At 38.3% G+C, this 23,737-nt stretch overlaps 1 protein-coding gene across 1 annotated transcript; it reads left to right on the top strand.

Annotated features, from left to right (window-relative positions):
• The first annotated feature begins 295 nt into the window (after nt 1–295).
• Nucleotides 296–22,709, top strand: LOC149553939 (Adenine nucleotide alpha hydrolases-like superfamily protein). Its single transcript, XM_089789273.1, has 2 exons — nt 296–1,077; nt 22,343–22,709. The coding sequence occupies exon 1, from the start codon at nt 445–447 to the stop codon at nt 1,075–1,077; it is 633 nt and encodes a 210-aa protein (XP_089645399.1). The 5' UTR covers nt 296–444; the 3' UTR covers nt 22,343–22,709.
• Nucleotides 22,710–23,737: the final 1,028 nt, after the last annotated feature.

The raw sequence follows: 23,737 nt of genomic DNA on the forward strand, positions 1-23,737 counted from the left end.
AAGGTCGTACGTAAAAAAGACTGAAAGTTCGCATGAAGCAAGAAAACCCCAACAGAGCAAAAAAAAACTCTCGGTCTTGTTCATAATCAAATAATAAATAATAAATAATAATAACAAGAAATTAAAAAGACCTATCCGCGAAATGATTGCAACGAATAAAATGGAATAAACTGACGGCGATTCCGCGTTTCCACGGCGGAATAAATAAATAAATAAACCCCAAATCCACGCAGGGTTTTTGAAAAGGCCAAAAACTGGGGTAAGAAAAAAGCGAAAATATTATTTAGAGAAAGGCAACGAATTGGAGTCATGTAGATGATGCAGCAGGAGGCGACGATCACGTAACAAGAAGCACGACACTAATATTTCTACCTTTCTTAATCATCCCAAACAGAGAAATTTTCTCCATCATTCTCTGTAAATTTTTCCTGTCGGTAAGAGAAAATGCCTTTGTCGTCGACTTCAGTAGCAGCACAGGGTGGGCACAGGAAGATCGGTATAGCGGTGGATCTGAGTGATGAGTCTGCGTTTGCAGTGAAATGGGCGGTGGCGAATTATCTGCGGCCCGGGGACAACGTGATTCTGGTTCATGTGCGCCCCACAAGTGTCCTTTACGGTGCCGATTGGGGTTCCATTGATCTCTCTGTTGAGGACAGCAATACAGATGAGGAGTCGCAGCAGAAGCTCGAAGATGACTTCGACAATTTCACATCTACTAAGGCCACTGATCTGGCGCAGCCCCTTGTGGATGCCCATATTCCGTTTAAGATCCACATCGTCAAGGATCATGACATGAAGGAGCGTCTCTGTTTGGAGGTCGAGAGGCTTGGCCTCAGCGCAGTTATAATGGGGAGTCGAGGATTTGGGGCTTCCAGGAGGAACTCAAAGGGCAGGCTTGGTAGCGTCAGCGACTATTGTGTGCACCACTGCGTCTGTCCTGTTGTAGTTATCAGGTATCCTGATGAGGAGAAGGAGTGTAATCTTTCTGAGGTGCAGCCCGCCGAGCCGCTGAAGGAGTCCGAGTTGGAGATGGAGGCTGTGCCTGAGGAGGACGAGGCGGATGAAGTTCATTCATAGGTAGGTTTCTAGCTTTTCAGCTTTGAAATTTTGTGCTTTTGATTGACTTTGCTGTTTTGTACTTGCGATTCGTGTGGAGTTGATTTTGTGTGTAAGGTTTTGTATTGGATAAGTTAAAGAGTGGTCATTTTATTTTGTTGTTTTTTCAATAATTATTTATAAATTCTGGTGCTTTTGGTCCAAGTTAGGGTTTTAGTGTTGTTGGTTGCGTGATTGGGGTTTAGGTCGTTTGTTATGGATTTTAGGGCTCTCGGAGATGTTTTGGTTTAAGTTAGGGGTTTTGGGAGGTTGGTTTTGTGTTAGGGTTTATGGTGATTGTTCTTGGTATAGGGTTTTCTGCTTTACAGGTTTGGATGAGTGCCACGCTATCATGTACGCTGTAAATAGGATTGTTTAGATATAAAATCAGTTTGGGTCAGGTGTAGTACAATGGGTATAATGTTTTCTGTCTGAATCGTGAAAAATCTGGTATACTGTTTGTGCAATGGATACAATTTTTTGGAAAACTTGCAAAGTTGATTTTTGGGGTAGGGTATAGTGGGATTATCTAATTTTTGTTTGGGTGTTTTATCGTGTTTTTCCATAATAAGTGGTGTAACTATAAATATTTTTTTTAAGTGTCAACATATGAGATTGGTACAGTCACAGCTCCGATGGCATTGTATATTCCTGGTTTGAACAGTGTAAATTCGGTTTTTTTTTTGGCATTTTTATAATTGAATTGTAAAAATCTGATGCTTTTGCTCGAGATTAGGGTTTGCAATTGTTTCTGAACTTTTTGCACTGCTGATTTTGTTGCAAGGGTTTATAAGGCCTTAAGGATATGTTTCCTATTTTTCAGTATAAATTTTAAGGAGTTTTCATGATGTTGGCATTTGTACTGTTGTTGCTTTCAAAATTAGAAGATTTATGGCAGTTTGTGCCTGCAACAACAACTTTCCTTTGCAGGTTACGATGTTTAGAGGTTTTGACAGTTTTATACTTTTGTTAGAGGTTAGGAATTGCATAGTTATTGGGGGTTTGGAATGCTGTGTGCTTCTTATTTTATTGTGAGTCTTTTTATTTCGTGTCTTTGCATCTAGGGCTTATGGAAATTTGGGGAATTTCGCTACCTTGGTTCCTGTTGATTCTGTAATTAGGAATTTTTATTATCCTGTATGGCTTTGTGGGTGGATTCTAATTCTGGTATCAAGTGCATATTGGCTTTGAAGGTGTGATTCTTTTGATACATGTTAGGATATTATCGTTATGTGGTCTGAATATTTTTCAATTATTTGTGTTGCTGAAATATGGTTGTCTTTTGAAGGATTTTGCAGTATTTTAAGCTGGTGATTTTGTAGTGAAGATTTGTATGAAGTCTTATATTTTTTGGGGAGTATATATGTATTTTGGGTTATCAGTTGACATTATTGTAACAACTCTTCTACATGGTTTGTGGGATCGTGCAATTTTGTGCACGCTTGTTTTGAGTGCTGGGTGTTTCCTGCGTTCATGTTATGTGTTTTTCAGGTTTTTTTGGTATTGTATGCATTTTATTTTGTTTTAAATTTATAATTAATATCTATTATCTGATGATGCAGAATGTAGTACAGGTTTGTTTGAATTTAGTGTCTCATTTTTTTAATCTAGGTTTTATAAATGTCTTTGCGGTTAGGATCAATGGATTTCTGAGCACTTCTAAAATACTGTATGCTGCCGATTTTATATTAATGATCTCTCCATTGTGTTTATATCTGCCAAGGTTTGAAATTGCAATTTTCTGCATATCATCTATATGGTGTTTTGGTGTATCTTCAAATGCCCAAAATTTGCTGTTAGGGTACTCAAACTCGGGGGGTACTTGGGTAGTCAAACTTGAACAGGATAAAAAACCCGAACACAAATTTAGTTTAAGGGACTTGAAATCTTGAATTTGGATTGAAAACCTCTTTCAAGCCTGCAATTAATTGTTTTGATCCTGTTAATTAGATTAGAAAACTTCCAGAAGTTTTAAGAAAATTGCATGAAAATCACTTCTGAACTTGATAGAATTTGGAAAATTGAATGGAAAACTCTTGAAAAAAATGAAAATCCTTCTGAAATGTGCGATCTGTGCCAAGAAATTATCATGAAATTTTCTTCTTGACAGTCTGAAAATCATCCAATACCTTCACCATGCTTAGAAAGCAGAAAAAAACATTGTTAAGAATTGAGCTCCATAGCTGCAATTTTCAACTTGTGAATGAATGAAGGTTCAAGTTCATGTATATATAGCAATAGCGAGGTTGATCTCCTTGTTTTATTCTTATCTTGTTTACTTTTTCTTTCTTTGAATTTCAATGAGCTTGGTCGCTTTTTATGTATACTTGGTCGACTTATCCTTGGATAAGACAAATGCATTTTTTCCTTTCTATTTTATTATGGCAATCTCTTGGCTTTCTTCTCCAATTTTTCCTTGTGTGTCAACCTCTATCTTGCTTTCTTCTAGAACTCTTCAGGTCGAGAGGCTTGGCCTCAGCGCAGTTATAATGGGGAGTCAAGGATTTGGGGCTTCCAGGAGGAACTCAAAGGGCAGGCTTGGTAGCGTCAGCGACTACCGTGTTCACCACTGCGTCTGTCCTGTTGTAGTTATCAGGTATCCTGATGAGGAGGAGTGTAATCTTTCTGATGTGCAGCCCGCTGAGCCACTGAAGGAGTCTGAGTTGGAGATGGAGGCTGTGCCCGAGGAGGACGAGGCGGATGAAGTTCATTCATAGGTAGGTTTCTAGCTTTTCAGCTTTGAAATTTTGTGCTTTTGATTGACTTCGCTGTTTTGTACGATTTGTGTGGAGTTGATTTTGTGTGTAAGGTTTTGTATTGGATATGTTAAAGAGTGGGCTTTTTATTTTGTTGTTTTTTCCATAATTATTTATAAATTCTGGTGCTTTTGGTTCAAGTTAGGGTTTTAGTGTTGTTGGTTGTGTAATTGGGGTTTAGGTTGATTATTATGGATTTTAGGGCTCTTGGAGATGTTTTGGTTTCAGTTAGGGGTTTTGGGAGGTTGGTTTTGTGGTAGGGTTTATGGTGATTGTTTTTGGTATAGGGTTTTCTGCTTTACAGGTTTGGATGAGTGCCATGCTATCATGTACGCTGTAAATAGGATTGGTTAGATATAAAATCAGTTTGGATCAGGTGAAGTACAATGGGTATAATTTTTTCCATCTGAATCATGAAAAACCTGGTGTACAGTTTGTGCAATGGATACAATTTTTTGGAAAACTTGCAAACTTGATTTTTGGGGTAGGTACAGCGAGATTATCTAATTTTTGTTTGGGTGTTTTGTCATGATTTTCCTTAATGAGTGGTGTAACTACAATTGTTTATTTTATTGTCATCATATAACAGTGTAAATTCGGTTTTTGTTTTGGCATTTTTATAATTGAACTGTAAAAATCTGATGCTTTTACTTGAGATAAGGGTTTGCAATTCTTTCTGAATTTTGTGCACTGCTGACTTTGTTGTGAGGGTTTATAAGACCTTAAGGATATTTTTCCTATTTTTCAGTATAAAGTTTAAGGATTTTTATTATCCTGTATGGCTTTGTGGGTGGATTCTTGTTCTGGTATCAAGTGTATATTGTATATTGGCTTTGTGGGTGGATTCTTATTCTGGCATCAAGTGTATATTGTATATTGGCTTTGAAGTTGTGATGCTTTTGATACGTGCTAGGATATTATCGTCACATGGTCTGAATATTTTCCAATCTGAATGTTTTTCAATTATTTGTTTTGCTGAAATATAGTATCTTTTGAAGGCTTTTGCAGTATTTTAAGCTGCTGATTTTGTAGTGAAGATTTTTATGACGTTTTATAATTTTAGGGGAGTTTTTATCTAATTTGGGATTATCGGGTGACATTGTTGTAATCTCTCTTCCACATGGTTTGTGGGATTCTGCCAATTTTGTGCATGCTTGTTTTGAGTGCTGGGTGTTTCCTGCATTCATTTTATGTGTTTTTCAGGTCTTTTTTGATATTGTATGCGTTTTATTTTGTAAATAGTGGTTCTGTGTTTTATGTTGAGTAGGATCAATGGATTTTATAAAGGCTATCTATTCTATAATACACCTCTAAATTTATAATTAATATCTGATGATGCACAATGTAGTAAAGGTTTGTTTGAATATTGTGACTCTTTTTTTTTTCTAGGTTTCATTAATGTCTTTGTGGTCAGGGTCAATGGATGTGTTGGATGGTTTTCAGACTGTCAAGAAGAAAATTTCATGATAATTTCTTGGCACAGATCAAACATTTCAGAAGAATTTTCAATATTTTCAGGGAGTTTTACATTCAATTTTCAAAATTCTTTCGAGTTCAGAGGGAATTTTCTTAAAACTTCTGGAAGTTTTCTAATCTGATTAACAGGATCAAAACAATTAATTGCAGGCATGAAAGAGATTTTCAATCCAATGTAATGTTCCCATTTTGGACGAGTTAATTATTTATAAAGTTACCAAATAAAAAATATATATTACAAGGTAACATTATATTTAATTAATTTAATAAAGTGATATATTTTATAAAGTCATTTAATAAAATAATGTTCTAGAGGTTACTGGAAGAAGCGGAGAAAAAACTAAAAAGGAGGTCGACCTATCGAGGAAAAAAGAATAAATAGGCATTTAGGGCTCCTTGTATATCATCATCCAAATTCATTGTTGATATTTGTTGATGTGCATTGTGGATCCTAGGATTTCTGCAAGTAGTCACCATTGGCCATTGAGAACGAAAACTCTCAATTGGTACGCAATTTTGAGGGTGTGAAAGATCACTTGAATTATTGCAAAGTTGAGGAAGTTGCTTTAGACTTTCTACTTGTACTGTAAAGCAAAACATTGTGGTGGTATCAATTGGATGAATTGTTGGGGATATTTGTATGATCAAAGTTTTCATCTACTAGCAATATTAGGGTTTGATTTGCAGCATTCTTTAATCTACCTATTTTGCATTGTTAAAAAATGTTAGTGAGGCAGTGAAATTTCAGTCATTAGTGTTTCATAAGAGTGCATTAGGAGATCATGGTCATTGCATAGTTTTATTTTTATTTTTAAAAATTTGCAACTGTAGGTTTGCATTTTTATTTCAGCAAAACTCCATAATTGTATGTCATTGTAATTTTGCCAAGAGTCTTGGCTATTTGAAATCAGCATTTTGAGGTCAGATTTGAGTAGGTTCATTATAGTGGTATCAGAGCGGTTTCCTGCCAGCCTGACAGGGTTTACTAGCCACCATTTAATTTAGTTTTCAAAAGAAAAAATCAAAAGGGTTCTATTTACATAGGGAACTAGCATAACTGAGAACATGGCTAAAAGACATTCTCAAAGCCCACCCAGAATTATGCGAGATGATGAGACTTTATAGCATTAGGAGAGGCTTCTACAGTCAATAGAGGCAAGTACACAGGCAATGATGGTTATGAGGCAACATTTGATTGGGGAAAATAGGAGAAATAATCATAATAATAACCAGGATGACAAGAGCATAGCGGGATCACAACATAGGACACGGTCCGAAACAGCTGACAGACCCACACGTCCTACATTCAGGGAAGAAACTCCAACACACACACTTGATGCTATGGTAATAGATATTGTAGATGAACTCCCTCAAGTGAGGAATGAGTGGGATTCATTACCAGCATATGCATAGGATAGATGGACATTTGACAGGTACTTGAACTACAGAGCTGCCAGGCAGAAGCGGGTAGATAAACACAATGAGTTGCAACAGGTCACCAACAAGTTGGTATTATCCACATTTGATGGCAGTGGAAAAATGACTGCTTGTGTTTGGATTCATAAGGTGGATACTTTCCTATCTCTGAAGACTATGACAGAATTGGAAGCACTCAAGTATTGCCACTTTACACTTAGATGGGGCAGCACATGATTGGTGGACACATGGCATGATCACATTGCAACACAATCAGGTAACAACTTATCAGGAGATCTTGGATAGATTGATAGAAAGGTTTGATAAAATAAATCCTGAAGTTTATTTTCGGGAGTTAGCCCAATTGAGACAGTTAGGAGGCTTAGAACAATTTATCAATGACTTCCAGAAGCTTGTAGTGATGGTGCTTGACATTTTAGAACGGAGGCTAGTCATTTTATTCATAGAGGGATTAACTGAACCGCTCAAGGGGTGGGTAAAGGCCTTTGATCCTCCTACATTACAAGAAGCCATGAAGAAAGCCCGTAGTATGGAACTTGCAGCTTTAGCAAACCAGTTTAGTTCGAAGGGTTCTTCATCATTTAGAGATAACAAAGGGGAATTCATGTAATGACCCTTTCCAATAGGCCACTAAAAAAACACCCTAAATTTAATACACTGCTGAAAGTATATTGCTGAATAAAAGAAATAATAGTGCCAATGTATTCATTCAATGAAAACCAAATGTTTTTACAAATGATATGGCAATTTTCATCACCAAAACATTATGACCTGGCACATTACAGAGAAACCCTAACTGGCTGTATACAATTGAGAACTTGTTGCAACTACAAATTGAAATGAAGAACCTGGATTGATCAAATGGTGGAGACTGAATGCTGAAGATGATATGATGAAAGTGCAACTCCAACTGAAACTCCAAACCAACAATTAAGCACAAGTGAATTGACTGAAATATCCTTCCTACAGCTGCAATAATTCAGGTGATCTTTCACACCCTCAAAATTGTGTACCAATTGAGAGTTTTCGTTCTCAATGGCCAATTGTGACTACTTGCAGAAACCCTAGGCTCCACAACGCACATAAGCAAAAATCAATAATAAATCTCGATGATAGGCAATGAGCCCTCAATGCCTATTTATTCATTTTTTTGCGATAGGTCGGCCTCCTTTTTAATTTTTTCTCTGCTTCTTCCAACAACCTCTAGAAGATTGTTTTATTTAATGACTTTATAAAATACATCACTTTATTAAGTTAATAATTAACTCCAAAAATAGGGACATTACAGGTCCGCCCCTCCTAAAATTGCTTGGCCTCAAGCAATCTTAATGCTGGATGCTGCAAAATCACTTCTCCTTTCCAAGTAGCATATTCAACAGGTAAATCTTTCCACTTAACTAGATACTCTCTGATTACTCTCCTGCGAAGCTGCTTCTCTCTACTATCCAGAATGGATTCTAGCACTAAGATCAATTTCCCCCTCATCATCCAAGGGAGGTAATACTGCAGAAGGCATCACATTTTGACCCAACGCCTTTTTGAGGCGTGATACATGAAACACATTGTGCACTTTACTCTCTGTCGGAAGCTCCAATTCATAAGCCACCTCACCAACTCGTTTGATGATCTTGAATGGTCCGTAATAGCGTGGCTTGAGTTTCTCTGCACTGCTCTTCTTGAGAGTGGATTGCTTATATGGCTGCAACATGAGGTAAACCATATCATTTACCTCAAAACTACCCTCAGTCCTCTTCTTGTCTGCATATTGCTTTTGCTGGTTCTGAGCTCTAGCAATGTTGTCTCTGAGAGTAGCAACTATATCCTTACTTTCTTGTAATAGTTCACCTGCACGAGGTACTTGACTGTCTCCCAACAACAAATCTAAGAAACTAGGTGCCTCATAACCATAAAGTGCCATCAAGGGTGTCATTTGTATAGTCATATGATATGTAGTATTGTAACAATACTCATAGAGATATATCCATCTGACCCAAGCTCGCTGTTGATCTGCTACATAATTCCTCAAATACCCTTCCACCCATTTGTTTACAATCTCTGTTTGACCATCGGTCTGTGGGTTATAACTGGTGCTAGGTGTAAGCTCAGTGCCACACAACCGAAATATCTCCTGCCAAAAGTGACTCATGAAGCGGCTGTCCCTGTCACTCACAATGCTTTGAGGCAAACCATGTAATCTAAAAATCTCCCTGAAGAAGACCTCTGCCACCTGAGTTGCTGAGTATGTAGTAGCGATAGGGAAGAAGTGAGCATATTTTGTCAGCCTATCCACCACCACATAGATACAATCGTGCCCCTGGGCCTTGGGCAAGCCCGTAATAAAATCCATAGAGATGCACTCCCACTTCCTGTCAGGAATAGGAAGTGGTTGTAGGAGCCCTGCTGGATAAGTGTGCTCTTGTTTGTTTTGCTGGCAAACATGACAGTCTCGCACATACTGCAAAACATCAGCCTTAAGTCCCTTCCAAGTGAACTGTTCCCGTACTAACTTGTAAGTCTTGAAATACCTAGGATGGCCTGTTGTAGGTGAACTATGGAATGCTCTCAAAATCAATTGCTTCACTTTCGATCCTGGGACTAAGTAAATCCTGTTCTTGTAAATGATCAAATTATCTATGAGAGTGTATTTGGTGTCGATTGTTGTTCCCTCCACTATAGCAGAGGCCCATGCATATTCAGCTACAATCAAGTGTCGCCAATCCTCTGATATGTGAATCATAGAAGTGAGGTGTGGCCTATGGGATAAAGCATCTGAAACAATATTCTGTGTCCCCTTAACATATGTGATATCAAAATCATATGCTTGTAACTTACCCACTTCTGTTGACGATCATTCAGGTCCCGCTATCCCAAAAAGTGCCTCAAACTATTATGATCAGTGCTAATACAAAATTTGCTGCCCACAAGATACTGTCTGAATTTGGCCAAGGCATGCATGATGGCCAACATCTCCTTATCAGATATACCGAATGATCTCTCAGCCCCTCTGAGTTTCCTACTCTCATAAGCTATAGGATGCTTGTCCTGCATGAGTACAACACCAACTCCCTCTCCAGAAGCATCACATTAAAGCTCAAATGGCTTCATGAAATCAACCAATGCTAATATTGGGCATGTAGTCATTATTTCCTTGAACCGCATAAAACACTTCTGTGCCTCCCGAGTCTACACAAATGCCCCTTTTTTCAGCAAATCTATCATGGGCGCTGCATGTCGTGAGTAACCACTAACAAACCTACGATAGAATCCACATGGACCAAGGAACCCTCTTAACTATGTAAGGTTCTTTGGTGGTGGCCAATCAACAATAGCACGGATCTTTTCAGGATCCATTCATACTCCTTTGCACTAATGATGTGTCCAAGATACAACAATTCTGTCATCCCCAAATCACATTTGGACTCCTTGGCATACAAGGACTTGCTCTGTAAAATGCTCAATACTGTCTCCAAGTGCTCTAAATGTTCCTCCTATGTCCTGCTATAGATCAAAATATCATCAAAGAACACAAGCACAAATTTCCTCAACTGATGGTGGAAGACCTTGTTCATAGTGCACTGAAAAGTGGCAGGTGCATTAGTCAAACCAAAAGGCATGACTACAAACTCAAAATGCCCACAATGACATCTGAAAGCAGTTTTTTCAATATCCTGTTTTCGAACTCTGATCTGGTGATAGCCTGATCTCAAATCAATTTTTGTGAAATAACAAGCCCCATGCAATTCGTCTATCAGCTCATCGATGCGTGGGATGGGATACTTGTTCTTTATAGTTCTCTTATTCAACCCCCTATAATCAATACACATTCGTAGAGTTCCATCCTTCTTTTTTACCAAAACAACAGAAGATGCAAAAGGTGACTTACTTGGTTTGATGTGTCTCATTGCTAGCAACTCCTTGATGGTCCTCTTGATCTCATCTTTGAGTCGTTTTGGGTGCCGGTATGGTGTAATCATGACAGGCTTAGTGCCTTCCTCTAGCCCGATAATGTGCTCTATACCTCTGTCTGGTGGAATCTCACTGAATACCTTCTCATACTTGATTCTCAATTTTTGAATATCTGGATGATATTTAGTCTTATGTTGCTCCTCTTGGGTAGGCATCAAGGCGCATATTGCCGCCCATTCTATATTATTATGCCTGGCTAATCTCTCCAACCGCCTAAATGAGATAGTCCTAACATCACCATTATGGATAGCCTTCAGCGCATGAGTCCTGCCATCCACCACGAATCATATCTCCATATCCTCCAATCTCAAGGTAACCTCCTTCAAAGAATGTAGCCACTGCATCCCAAGTACTATGTCCATATCACCCATGTTGACCACATGATAGTCTGCCTTAAACTCATAGTTGTTTAGGCGTAAAGGCAGATCTCGCACCATCCTGTCACAACGAAGAGTATATCCATCAGCTACCTTGACTCTCAGTCCCTCAAACTCCTCAATAATGAGTCCATGCCTCTCCACAAATCGTGCATCAATGAAATTATGCGTGGCACCTGTATCCAACAGAGTAATAATCTTCAGTCCTGCCAAGACTCCCTGAAATCTGAAAGATCCCTCTCTTTGAATACTAGACAGACGTGCCTCCTGTAAATGTAGCTCTGGAGTCTCTTTTTTCTCAGCACTATCTACCTCTTATTCACCCTTTGCCTCTGCCTCATCAGGATCCTCGTCATGGTGCTTAGAGATGTCTGAATCTGAACCTTCGTAATAAGCCCACATCACTCGGTTAGCCTTCCCCTTAGGCCTCATAGGACAATCATGACCAAACTCATAGGGACCTTTGCAAAAGAAGCATAGCTTCTTCCTACGTAGGTCATTAAGCGTTTCCTTATCCCAAGGTGCAGCTGGCTTGCCTTTTGAGTCACTAACCTTCTCTTTACCCTTGCTGAATTCCCTTTTGTTATCTCTAAATGATGGAAAACCCTTTGAACTAAACCGGTTTGCTGGAGCTGCAAGTTTCATACTGCGGGCTTTCTTCATGACTTTTTGTAATGTAGGAGGATCAAAGGCCTTTACCCACCCCTTGAGTGGTTCAGTTAATCCCTCTGTGAATAAAATGACTAGCCTCCTTTTTGAAATGTCAGGCACCATCACTGCAAGCTTCTGGAAGTCATTGATAAATTGTTCTAAGCCACCTGATTGTCTCAACTGGGCTAACTCTCGGAAATAAACTTCAGGATTTTTTTTATCAAACCTTTCTATCAATCTATCCACAAACTCCTGATAAGTGGTTACCTGATTGTGTTGCAATGTGATCATGCCATGTGTTCACCAATCATGTGCTGCTCCATCTAAGTGTAAAGTGGCATACTTGAGTGCTTCAAATTCTATCATAGTCTTCAGAGATAGGAAAGTGTCCATCGCATGAATCCAAGCACGAGCAGTCATTTTTCCACTGCCATCAAATGTGGGTAATACCAACTTGTTGGTGACTTGTTGCAACTCACTTTGTTTATCTACTTGCTTCTGCCTGGCAGCTCTATAGTTCAGGTACCTGTCAAATGTCCATCCATCTTGTACATATTTTGATAATGAATCCCACTCATTCCTTGCTTGTCGAAGTTCATCTACAATATCTGTTACCATAGCATCAGATGTGCATGCTACAGTTTCTCCTTTGAATGTAGGACGTGTGGGTCTGTCAGCTGTTCCAGACCGTGTCCTATGTTGTGATCCTGCTATGCTCCTGTCATCCTAGTCATTATTATGATTATTTCTCCTATTTTCCCCAATCAAATGTTGCATCATAACCATCATTGCTTGTGTACTTGCCTCTATTGACTGTAGAAGCCTCTCCTGATGCTGTAAAGTCTCATCATCATGCATAGTTCTGGGTGGGCTTTGAGAATGTCTCTCAGCCATATTCTCAGTTATGTTGGTTCTTTTGTAAACTAAATTCGTTGCATAAACCCTATCAGGCTGGCAGGAAACCGCTCTGATACCACTGTAATGTCCCTTTCCAATAGGCCACTAAAAAAAAATCCTAAATTTAATACATTGCTGAAAGTATATTGCTGAATAAAAGAAATAATAGTGCCAATGTATTCATTCAATGAAAACCAAATGTTTTTACAAATGATATGGCAATTTTCAGCACCAAAACATTATGACCTGGCACATTACAAAGAAACCCTAACTGGCTGTATACAATTGAGAACTTGTTGCAACTACAGATTGAAATGAAGAACCTGGATTGATCAAATGGTGGAGATTGAATGCTGAAGATGATATAATGAAAGTGCAACTCCAATTGAAACTCCAAACCAGCAATTAAGCACAAGTGAAAGGACTGAAATATCCTTCCCACAGCTGCAATAATTCAGGTGATCTTTCACACCCTCAAAATTGCGTACCAATTGAGAGTTTTCATTCTCAATGGCCAATTGTGTGATTACTTGCAGAAACCCTAGGCTCCACAACGCACAAGCAAAAATCAATAATAAATCTCGATGATAGGCAATGAGCCCTCAATGCCTATTTATTCTTTTTTTTGCGATAGGTCGGCCTCCTTTTTAATTTTTTCTCCGCTTCTTCCAGCAACCTCTAGAAGATTGTTTTATTTAATGACTTTATAAAATATATCACTTTATTAAGTTAATAATTAACTCCTCCAAAAATAGGGACATTACAATTCAGCAAGGGTAAAGAGAAGGTTAGTGACTCAAAAGGCAAGTCAGTTGCACCTTGGGAGAAGGAAATGCTTAATGACCTGCCTAGGAAGAAGCTATGCTTCTTTTGCAAAGGTCCCTATGAGTTTTGTCATGATTGTCCTATGAGGCCTAAGGGGAAGGCTAACCGGGTGATGCGGGCTTATTACGAGGGTTCAGATTCAGATAGCTCAGAGCACCATGATGAGGATCCTGATGAGGTAGAGGGTGAACAGGAGGTAGATAGTGCTGAGAAAAAAGAGGCTCCAGAGCTACATTTACAGGAGGCATGTCTGTCTAGTATTCAAAGAGAGGGATCTTTCAGACTTCGGGTAGTCATGGCAGTACAAAAGGTTATTACTTTGTTGGATACAGGTGCCACGCATAATTTCATTGATGCACGATTTGTGGAGAGGCGTGGACTCATTACTGAGGAGTTCGAGGGACTAAGAGTCAAGGTAGCTGATGGATATACTCTTCGTTGTGATAGGATGGTGTGAGATCTACCTTTGCGCCTGAACAACTATGAGTTTAAGGCGGACTATCATGTGGTAAACATGGGTGACATGGACATAGTACTTGGGATGCATTGGCTACATTCTTTGATGCATTGGCTACATTCTTTGAAGGAGGTTAACCTGAGATTGGAGGATATGGAGATATGATTCGAGGTGGATGGCAGGACTCATGTGCTGAAGGCTATTCGTAATGGTGATGTCAGGACTATCTCATTTAGGCGGTTGGAGAGATTAGCCAGGCATAATAATATAGAGTCGGCGACAATATGCGCCTTGATGCCTACCCAGGAGGAGCAACATAAGACTGAATATCATCCAGATATTTAGAAATTGAGAATCAAGTATGAGAAGGTATTCATTGAGTTTCCACCAGGTAGGCCACCGGACAGAGGTATTGAGCACATTATCGAGCTGGAGGAAGGTGCTAAGCCTATCATAATCACACCATACCGACACCCAAAACGACTCAAGGATGAGATCGAGAGGACCATCAAGGAGTTGCTAGCAATGGGACACATCCGACTAAGTAAGTCACCTTTTGCATCTTCTGTTGTTTTGGTAAAAAAGAAGGATGGTACTCTATGGATGTGTATTGATTACAGGGTGTTGAATAAGAGAATTATAAAGAACAGGTATCCCATCCCACGCATCAATGAGCTGATAGATGAATTGCATGTGGCTTGCTATTTCACAAAAAATGATTTGAGAATAGGCTATCACCAGATCAGAGTTCGAGAGCAAGATATTGAAAAAACTGCTTTCAAATGTCATTGTGGGCATTTTGAGTTTGTAGTCATGCCTTTTGGTTTGACTAATGCACTTGCCACTTTTCAATCCACTATGAACAAGGTCTTCCACCATCAGTTGAGGAAATTTGTGCTGGTGTTCTTTGATGATATTTTGATCTATAGAAGGACATTGCAGGAACATTTAGAGCACTTGGAGACAGTATTGAGCATTTTACAAAGGGAGTCCTTGTATGCCAAGGAGTCCAAATGTGATTTGGGGATGACAGAACTGTTGAATCTTGGACACATCATTAGTGTAGGAGTGCGAATGGATCCTGAAAAGATCCGCACTATTGTTGATTGGCCACCATTGGAGAACCTTACACAGTTAAGGGGGTTCTTGGTCTATGTGGATTCTATCGTAGGTTTGTCAGTGGCTACTCACGACATGCAACACCCATGACAGATTTGCTGAAGAAAGGGGCATTTGTGTGGACTCGGGAGGCACAAGACTGTTTTATGCGGTTCAAGGAAATTATGACTACATGCTCAGTATTAGCATTGCTTGAGTTCACGAAGCCATTTGAGCTTCAATGTGATGCTTCTGGAGAGGGAGTTCGTGCTATACTCATGCAGGACAAGCATCCTATAGCTTATGAGAGCAGGAAACTCAGAGGGCTTGAGAGATCATTCAGCATATATGATAAGGAGATGTTGGCCATCATGCATGCCTTGGCCAAATTTCGACAGTATCTTGTGGGCAACAAATTTTGTATTAAAACTGATCATAATAGTTTGAGGCACTTTTTGGGATAGCGGGACTTGAATGATCGTCAACAAAAGTGGGTGAGTAAGTTATAGGCCTATGATTTTGATATCACATATGTTAAGGGGACACAAAATATTGTTGCAGATGCTTTATCCCGTAGGCCACACCTCACTTCTATGATTAAGATATTAGAGGATTGGCGACACTTGATTGTAGCAGAATATGCTAGAGACACATGGGCCTCTGATATAGTAGAGGGAAAAGCGATCGACACTAGGTACACTCTCGTAGATGATTTGATCATTTACAAGAACAGGATTTACTTAGTCCTAGGATCGAAAGTGAAGCAGTTGATTTTGAGAGCACTCCATAATTCACCTACAGCAGGCCATCCTGGGTATTTCAAGACTTACAGGTTAGTACGGGAGCGATTCACTTGGAAGGGGCTTAAGGCTGATGTCTTGCAATATGTGCGTGAGTGTCTTGTTTGCCAGCAAAACAAACAAGAGAGCACTTATCCAGTAGGTCTCCTACAGCCACTTCTTATTCCTGACAGGAAGTGGGAGTGCATCTCTATGGATTTTATCAGGGGCTTGCCCAGGGCCTAGGGGCACGATTGTATCTATGTGGTGGTGGATAGGTTGACAAAATATGCTCACTTCTTCCCTATCGCTACTACATACTCAACAACTCAGGTGGTAGAGGTCTTCTTCAAGGAGGTTTTCAGATTACATGGTTTGCCTCGGAGTATTGTGAGTGACAGGGACAGCCGCTTCACGAGTCAGTTTTGGCAGTAGGTATTTCGATGTTGTGGCACTGAGCTTACACCTAGCACCAGTTATCACCCACAGATTGATGGTGAAACATAGATTGTAAACAAATGGGTGGAAAGGTATTTGAGGAATTATGTGGCAGATCAACAACGAGCTTGGGTCAGAGGGATATATCTCTATGAGTATTGTTACAATACTACATACCATATGACTATACAAATGGCACCCTTCATGGCACTTTATGGCTATGAGGCACCTAGTTTCTTAGATTTGTTGTTGGGAGACAGTTGGGTACCTCGTGCAAGTGAACTATTACAGGAGAGTAAGGATATGGTTGCTACTCTCAGGGACAACATTGCTAGAGCTCAGAACCAAAAGCAGTATGTAGACAAGAAGAGGGCTGAGTGTAGTTTTGAGGTAAATGATATGGTTTACCTCATGTTGCAGCCATATAGGCAGACTACTCTCAAGAAGAGTGGTGCAAAGAAACTCAAGCCACGCTATTATGGACCATTCAAGATCGTCAGGCGAGTTGGTGAGGTGGCTTATGAGTTGGAGCTTCCCATAGACCGTAGAGTGCATAATGTGTTTCATGTATCACGCCTCAAAAAAGCGTTGGGTCAGAATGTGCTGCCTTTTGCAGTATTACATCCCTTGGATGATGAGGGGAAATTGATCTTAGTGCTAGAATCCATTTTGGATAGTAGAGAGAAGCAGCTTCACAGGAGAGTAATTAGAGAGTATTTGGTTAAGTGGAAAGATTTACTTGTTGAAGATGCTACTTGGGAGGGAGAAGTGATTTTGCAGCATCCAACATTAAGATTGCTTGAGGCCAAGCAATTTTAGGAGGGGCGGACCTATAATGTTCCCATTTTGGACGAGTTAATTATTTATAAAGTTATCAAATTAAAAATATATATTTCAAGGCGGGGACCCTAGCTCGGTTGGCTAAATCTTTCTTGTTGCAGAGGGTTGGTCACGGGTTCTAGTCTCCCCTGTCCCCGTGGTACCGGTGGGCGTGTTGGGCCAGCGCTACCAGTCACGTTAAAAAGTTTACCCGGCGCACTGCAGTTTATAGGGGGTGCGTGCTGCACCCGATTCTTGCAGTCTATATATATATATATATATATATATATATATATATATATATATATATATATATATTACAAGGTAACTTTATATTTAACTAATTTAATAAAGTGATATATTTTATAAAGTCACTTAATAAAATAATGTTCTAGAGGTTGTTGGAAGAAGCGGAGAAAAAACTAAAAAGGAGGCTGACCTATCAAGGAAAAAAGAATAAATAGGCATTGAGGGCTCATTGTATATCATCCAAATTTATTGTTGATATTTGTTGATGTGCATTGTGGAGCCTAGGGTTTCTGCAAGTAGTCACCATTGATTGGCTATTGAGAACGAAAACTCTCAATTGGTATGCAATTGTGATGGTGTGAAAGATCGCTTGAATTATTGCAAAGTTGAGGAAGTTGCTTCAGACTAAGTTGCTTCAGACTTTCTACTTGTACTGTAAAGCAAAACATTGTGGTGGTATCAATTGGATGAATTGTTGGGGATATTTGTGTGATCAAAGTTTTCATCTACTGGCAATATTAGGGTTTGATTTGCAGCATTCTTCATTCCCAGTTTTACTGCAGACATTTGCATCTCAGTATAGTAATCTGTAATCTACCTATTTTGCATTGTTAAAAAAATGTTAGTGAGGTAGTGAAATTTCAGTCATTAGTGTTTCATAAGAGTGCATTAGGAGATCATGGTCATTGCATAGTTTTTTTAATTTAAAATTTGCAACTGTAGGTTTGCATTTTTATTTCAGCAAAACACCATAATTGTATGTCATTGTAATTTTGCCAAGAGTCTTGGCTATTTGAAATCAGCATTTTGAGGTCAGATTTGAGTAGGTTCATTATATCCAAATTCAAGATTTCAAGTCCCTTAAACTAAATTCGTGTTCAAGTTTTTTGTTCTGTTCAAGTTTGAGTACCCAAGTACCCCCAAGTTTGAGTACCCTAAAAGAAAATTTTGGACATTTGAAGACGCACCAAAACACCATATAGATGATATGCAGTGTGCACAGAATAGCAATTTGAAACCTTGGAAGGTTTAAACGCAACAGATAGATCATAAATATAAAATCAGCAGCGTACGGTATTTTTGAAGTGCTCAGCTTCACCATGCTTAGAAATCAGAAAAAAAATATTGTTAAGAATTGAGCTCCAGAGCTGCAGTTTTCAACTTGTCCATGAATGAAGGTCCAAGTTCATATATATATATATAGCGATAGTGAGGTCAATCTCCTTGTTTTATTCTTATCTTTTTTACGTTTCCTTTCTTTGAGTTTCAATGAGCTTGGTTGCTCTTTATGTATACTTGGTCGGCTTATCCTTGGATAAAAGAATGCATTTTTTCCTTTCTTCTTTATTATGGCAATCTTATGGCTTTCTTCTCTAATTTTCCTTGTGTGTCAAGCTTTATCTTGCTTTCTTCTAGAACTCAGGACAGTCTCACTTTCTGCTAAACTTTTCTATGTGGGTAGAGTTTTCTTGTGTTTGTGTAATATATCAATGCTTAAACGATTTTCAAGGTGCCTAGACTTGGGCAGATTTCCTTGTATTGTTCTAGGGCAGACTTCATCATGCACTGGGAATTTTCCTTGTTTTTCCTTGGGTGGATGTTACGTTAATTTTCACTCTTCTAAGGTTTCTAATAATTTGATACTGTTACAAGGATTTTACAATAATTTTCACAATCTCCATGAGGGATTGAGTGGGGGGGGATTCATGTGCTTTTCTTGAATCAAAGATTAAATTTGAAAAATCTTTATGCTTCCCTCAAGTTGAAGAACAGTTTCAGGTTGCTTTTCCAATTTCACAATGAAATGAGAAATTGAAAATATATGAAAATCGTGAAAATATAAATAGCAAGTTTCCTGATTGGCCTATCAGTGCCAAAAAGAAAGTTATGAGAAAGCAAGAAAAAACAACTTTTCCTCAATAATAGTTGTCGTCAGAATTGAACTCAGAAAATGTTGAACTCAGAAGAACAGTCAAAATACAAAGATAAACAAAGGTCTCAAACTAAGTTTATCAGATTTCCACAATTTATATTAGATGCTTAATTTCTCTTCTGCGATTGATGGTGTGATAGTTTTTAGCATCAACATTTCAGATCATACTACATGATCCATCATTAGGATGCAGGAGAGCAAGGAATTGAAATCTGGTCACATTATTTTCAAATCCACTGAAGGTCATTCAGAGGCCTCTTAAAAATGACTGAATAACATTTACAGTGGAAGAACACAATAATTAGAGATAGGAGAATGAGAAAAAATGAAGCTTTATTGTGTATTTTTATTTTTAAGGTTAGAGTCGTATTTTTTGTCTGTGGACAAGATTTCCTTATGGAGTTCGGGTTGATCACCCAGGTAAGAGTTGTGCCAGAATCAGTTACTGGTCTGAATTGCCTGTGGAGTCAGACTGGTTTGGAATTGTGTTGTTGGAATCGTGTGGTAATAGTGCAAGGCATACTTGGGCAATTCTGGGGGTCACATGGTGACTCAAAATTGATTTCAGAAAGATTCTAGCGAGTCTCATAAATAGTGAAAGGAAAGAAGTTTTTGTGTGTTGATTGGGCTTCCCACAGTAAACAGTCAAGGACATGGCATCTGCAGTGAACTTACAGTTATCATCTAGGTTAAAATTAATTCCTGCAGTCTGATTTGAATTTTATTTCATTTTATATGAAATCAAATCTAGAATAATGCTCCTTGGTTTGTCCTGTTCAATCTTTTATTTCTTTCTTATTTTTTTCCTGTACTTTTTCATTTCTTTGAATTATATCTCTACGTGTCCATCTATTCAGGCTCCTGACTTGTGGAATATAAGAATTTCATATGATTTATTTGTTGAATTTGGCAGTTACAAGGAACTCCGAAGTATCTCACTATCACATCATTTTTGCATTTCCTCATGCTGTGCATACAGTTTAACGGGGGAGCAATTGATGTTTTTTATTCTCCACTGGATCTTAAAGGTGTTGATTTACAGCCAAATGAGAGTGGTATCTTCCTTTTTAATTTTTGTCCTTTTTAAACTTTGGGGCCTGTAATTTACAGTGCTTCACTCACCCTTTCATTATATTCTATAGGATTGGTGGTGACTGCATATTTTCCATTATCAAGGTTCTGGATTTCCTTGTAGTGTTCAATCCGTTTCATTGAGGTTTGTGTATTTGTTACATTTAAACTAAGTTACCGATTCGGATGCGGATTCCAGAAGCGAATATGGGATGCGGGGATTTTTGTTTTTTAAGGATGCGGATGCGAGAGGAAACGTATATATATATATATATATATATATATATATATATATATATATATATATATATATATATATATATATATATATATATATATATATATATATTATAATATTAACATATGCAAAGAAATGCAAGAAATACACAAAAACAAATCATTTGATAAATCATAATATGACTATGAATCTATGATACTAAACAGTTAACTGGAACCCTTAAACAAAATTCAAGATATTTCAAAATTCATATGATATTCATATATCAACATCAATATGTGCTTGTCCAACATTAGCGTTTAGTCTTGACTCTTAAACGATAAGTTCAAATAGGTCATGTTCAAGATTCGAACAAAATAAAATTTAAAAACATGGTAAATGATTGAAGTCTGAAGATTCAATCAATCAGAGTCTGACTTTGAATCATAGGGATTCACAAGAAAATCCACATTCTCATTGTCATCTCCAACTGCTGAAAGATCATTTGAACCAAGCATGGTTCCACTTATGCTAGATGCACCACGTGCCACACTAACATAGCCCGGGCTTTTGTAGTCAGCTGGTGATTCTTTGATTGCTGCCACCATTTCCTTCCAATATGGTGATCTCACCAAGTTGAAAGAAAGCCCATTCGCATAGAGGCAACGTGCAATAGCTTCTTCAGCACAGTCTCTTGCCCCCATTTTAAATGCGGTGTCCAATGGGCCTCTTTTATAAGAAAATAAATAAATTTTAATTAGTTCCTAACAACTATGAATATCAATGATCATGCATACAATTGGAAAGAAGTGAGAAAAACTACTAAAATAGATACCCAAAGTTGCTTCTACATATCTTTAAAAAAGTTGCTTCTACATATCTTTCAAAAAAAAAAAATTGGAAAAAAACTTTAAAATTTTTTTCAAGAACTTGAAAAAAATCATCAAAAACTCAAAAAAATTCATCTAAATACTCAAGAAAAGAATTGATCACTTACCTTGAATGGTTTAAACTTCTTTGAGAAAGCTTTAAACTTCTTTGAGAAAGCTATCTCTCCCTCTTCAATCGATCCTCTTCGAAAATGCTGAACTTAGCTTCACAATGAAGGAGTGGCAAACAAAATTCTAAAATGACTCTTGTGAATGCTTCTATGTTGTCTTCTAGGGTCGTTTTAGGTTTTTATTGTGAAAAAACACTTTAAAAAATGCTTTTAGCCACATGTTGTTATGAAAGTTAAGTTAAAATATACTATATTTTATTGTTTTCCTGCCTAACTCCCGCGGATGCATCCGGATGCTCCCAGATTCCCTGCGGGTGCTGCCCGGAAGCCACCCGCAAGCATCCGGATGTGGTTGGAAGCTGACACCCGCAGGCATCTGGATGCCTGCGGGTGTCAGCTTCCAACCACATCCGGATGCCTGCAGGTGGCTTCCGGGCAGCACCTGCAGCGCATCCGGAGGCTTTCCGCATCCGTCCGCATCGGATGCGGAAGCCAGGCCCTACTGGCACGAATCGGTATCTGAGCATTTAAAGACTGGGCCTGACATTTAGATCTGGTTCTTGGGTCGATTTGGGTAGGTTCTCAGATGTTTTTCTTTACTTTTTGGAATTTAAGGTTAAGAATGAGAATTATAAATTCCCGTGATTCATACATGTTATATATTAAAATCTTTGTGTGCCTTGAACGAAATTTTTGTTTAGGTTTTTTTGTTCTGTTCACATTTTTTAGAGTCTGTTCATTTTGATTATGATTTCGTGGACATAAATATTAGTATCTAAGTTATGGATTCTCAAATTGCAGTGGCTTCTGGACGGATCTTATGCAAATGCAAGTAATTATGTAGGCAGGTAAAGATGGTGTTTAAGACGAGGAAAAAGCTTGAATGGCACTTGTCTGAAAGCGAATTTATAGTTGAGACATAAAACACCTGATTTGTTTTGATGTAAGGGGTTTGTGAGAAGCTTTATGCTGTCTGTAATTATGTTCTACTTTTTGGTTCAGACAATGTAACTTGGGTATTTACATTGTAAATGCTTTGCAAATGGGCATTGTTTGTTTTATGAAGTATTAAATGTTCTATTTGGAACTTTTAAAAAAAACTTGTATGGTAACAAGTCAAGTGGAAACATGCCAATATGTATAGTTAATCAACCATGGTTTATCATCATGATTCATGGTAATGCACAGGAGTCTCTTTCTAGGCCGGGGTTGGTAATGATTAGTAGTATGCATACTACCATTTTTATAGGCGTGTGCTGACTGAAACATCTACTGCACTCACTGAAGATAGCAATTGAAGAATATACTTTCATTTTAAGATAGAGTCAACAGTAGTTTTAGAAATGCTCGCTTTATGATCTATGTTGTGCTTCACTATTGTAATTAAGCTAGAAGTGATCCAGTGAAAATTGTAGGACACTTATTTCTGTTTTCATACAATCAAAAGTAAAAATGTGTGCTTACTTCAAAACTGATTGGGAAAAGTTCCGAAGGCACAATCGTGCTTACCCATGATGAATGATTGCAACTTGTAACTGGCTTGTAGTATGTGTTACAAATAGACCTTGTAGCTGGCTTCAAGAATCTGGTGGAATTTGAATTTGATATTTACAATTTCGAAGTGTTGGATTTCGTTGTGGTATTGCTATCAGAATTCAACTGTTCAGTTTTGTGAGTCAAACTTCATTTCTGTTATCATATGATCAAAAGCAAAAATGCATGCTTACTTCAAAACTGATTGGGAAAAGTTATGAAGGCACAATCGTGCTTTCCCAAATCGAAATTGCAACTAGTAGCTGGCTTATAGTATGTGTTACAAATAGATCTTGTAGTTGGCTTCAAGAATCTGTGGGAATTTGGATTTGATATTTACAATTTTGATGTGTTGGATTTCGTTGTGATATTGCTATCAGGATTCAACTGTTTTGTTTTTAGTTGTTTGACAAGAGTAGTGGTTCACAAGAACCCATCTTCCATGAGAATGACTGGAACACATAGCAGTCAATGCACCTAGGTGATGCTTACAGAGATGAAGCGCCAGGCCTTTCCGGAAGGTCACCCATACTAATAATAGTCCAGCTCGAGTGTGCTTAAGTACAAAGTTTTCCTCCGTGGTTAAGCCCACTCTGCTTGCAACCCCATCTGGATTTCTGCAATCACTTGATTAGGAGAAATCTCCAAACAAAGACAACTATT

Source organism: Cupressus sempervirens, chromosome 6, assembly GCF_028749045.1.
Source record: "Cupressus sempervirens isolate cs-2001-9-10 chromosome 6, ASM2874904v1, whole genome shotgun sequence".
Taxonomy (NCBI): Eukaryota; Viridiplantae; Streptophyta; class Pinopsida; order Cupressales; family Cupressaceae; genus Cupressus; species Cupressus sempervirens.

What these genes read in the sequence shown, in the direction of transcription:
- LOC149553939 (XM_089789273.1), top strand. Translation starts at nt 445, where the DNA reads ATGCCTTTGTCGTCGACTTCAGTAGCAGCACAGGGTGGGCACAGGAAG.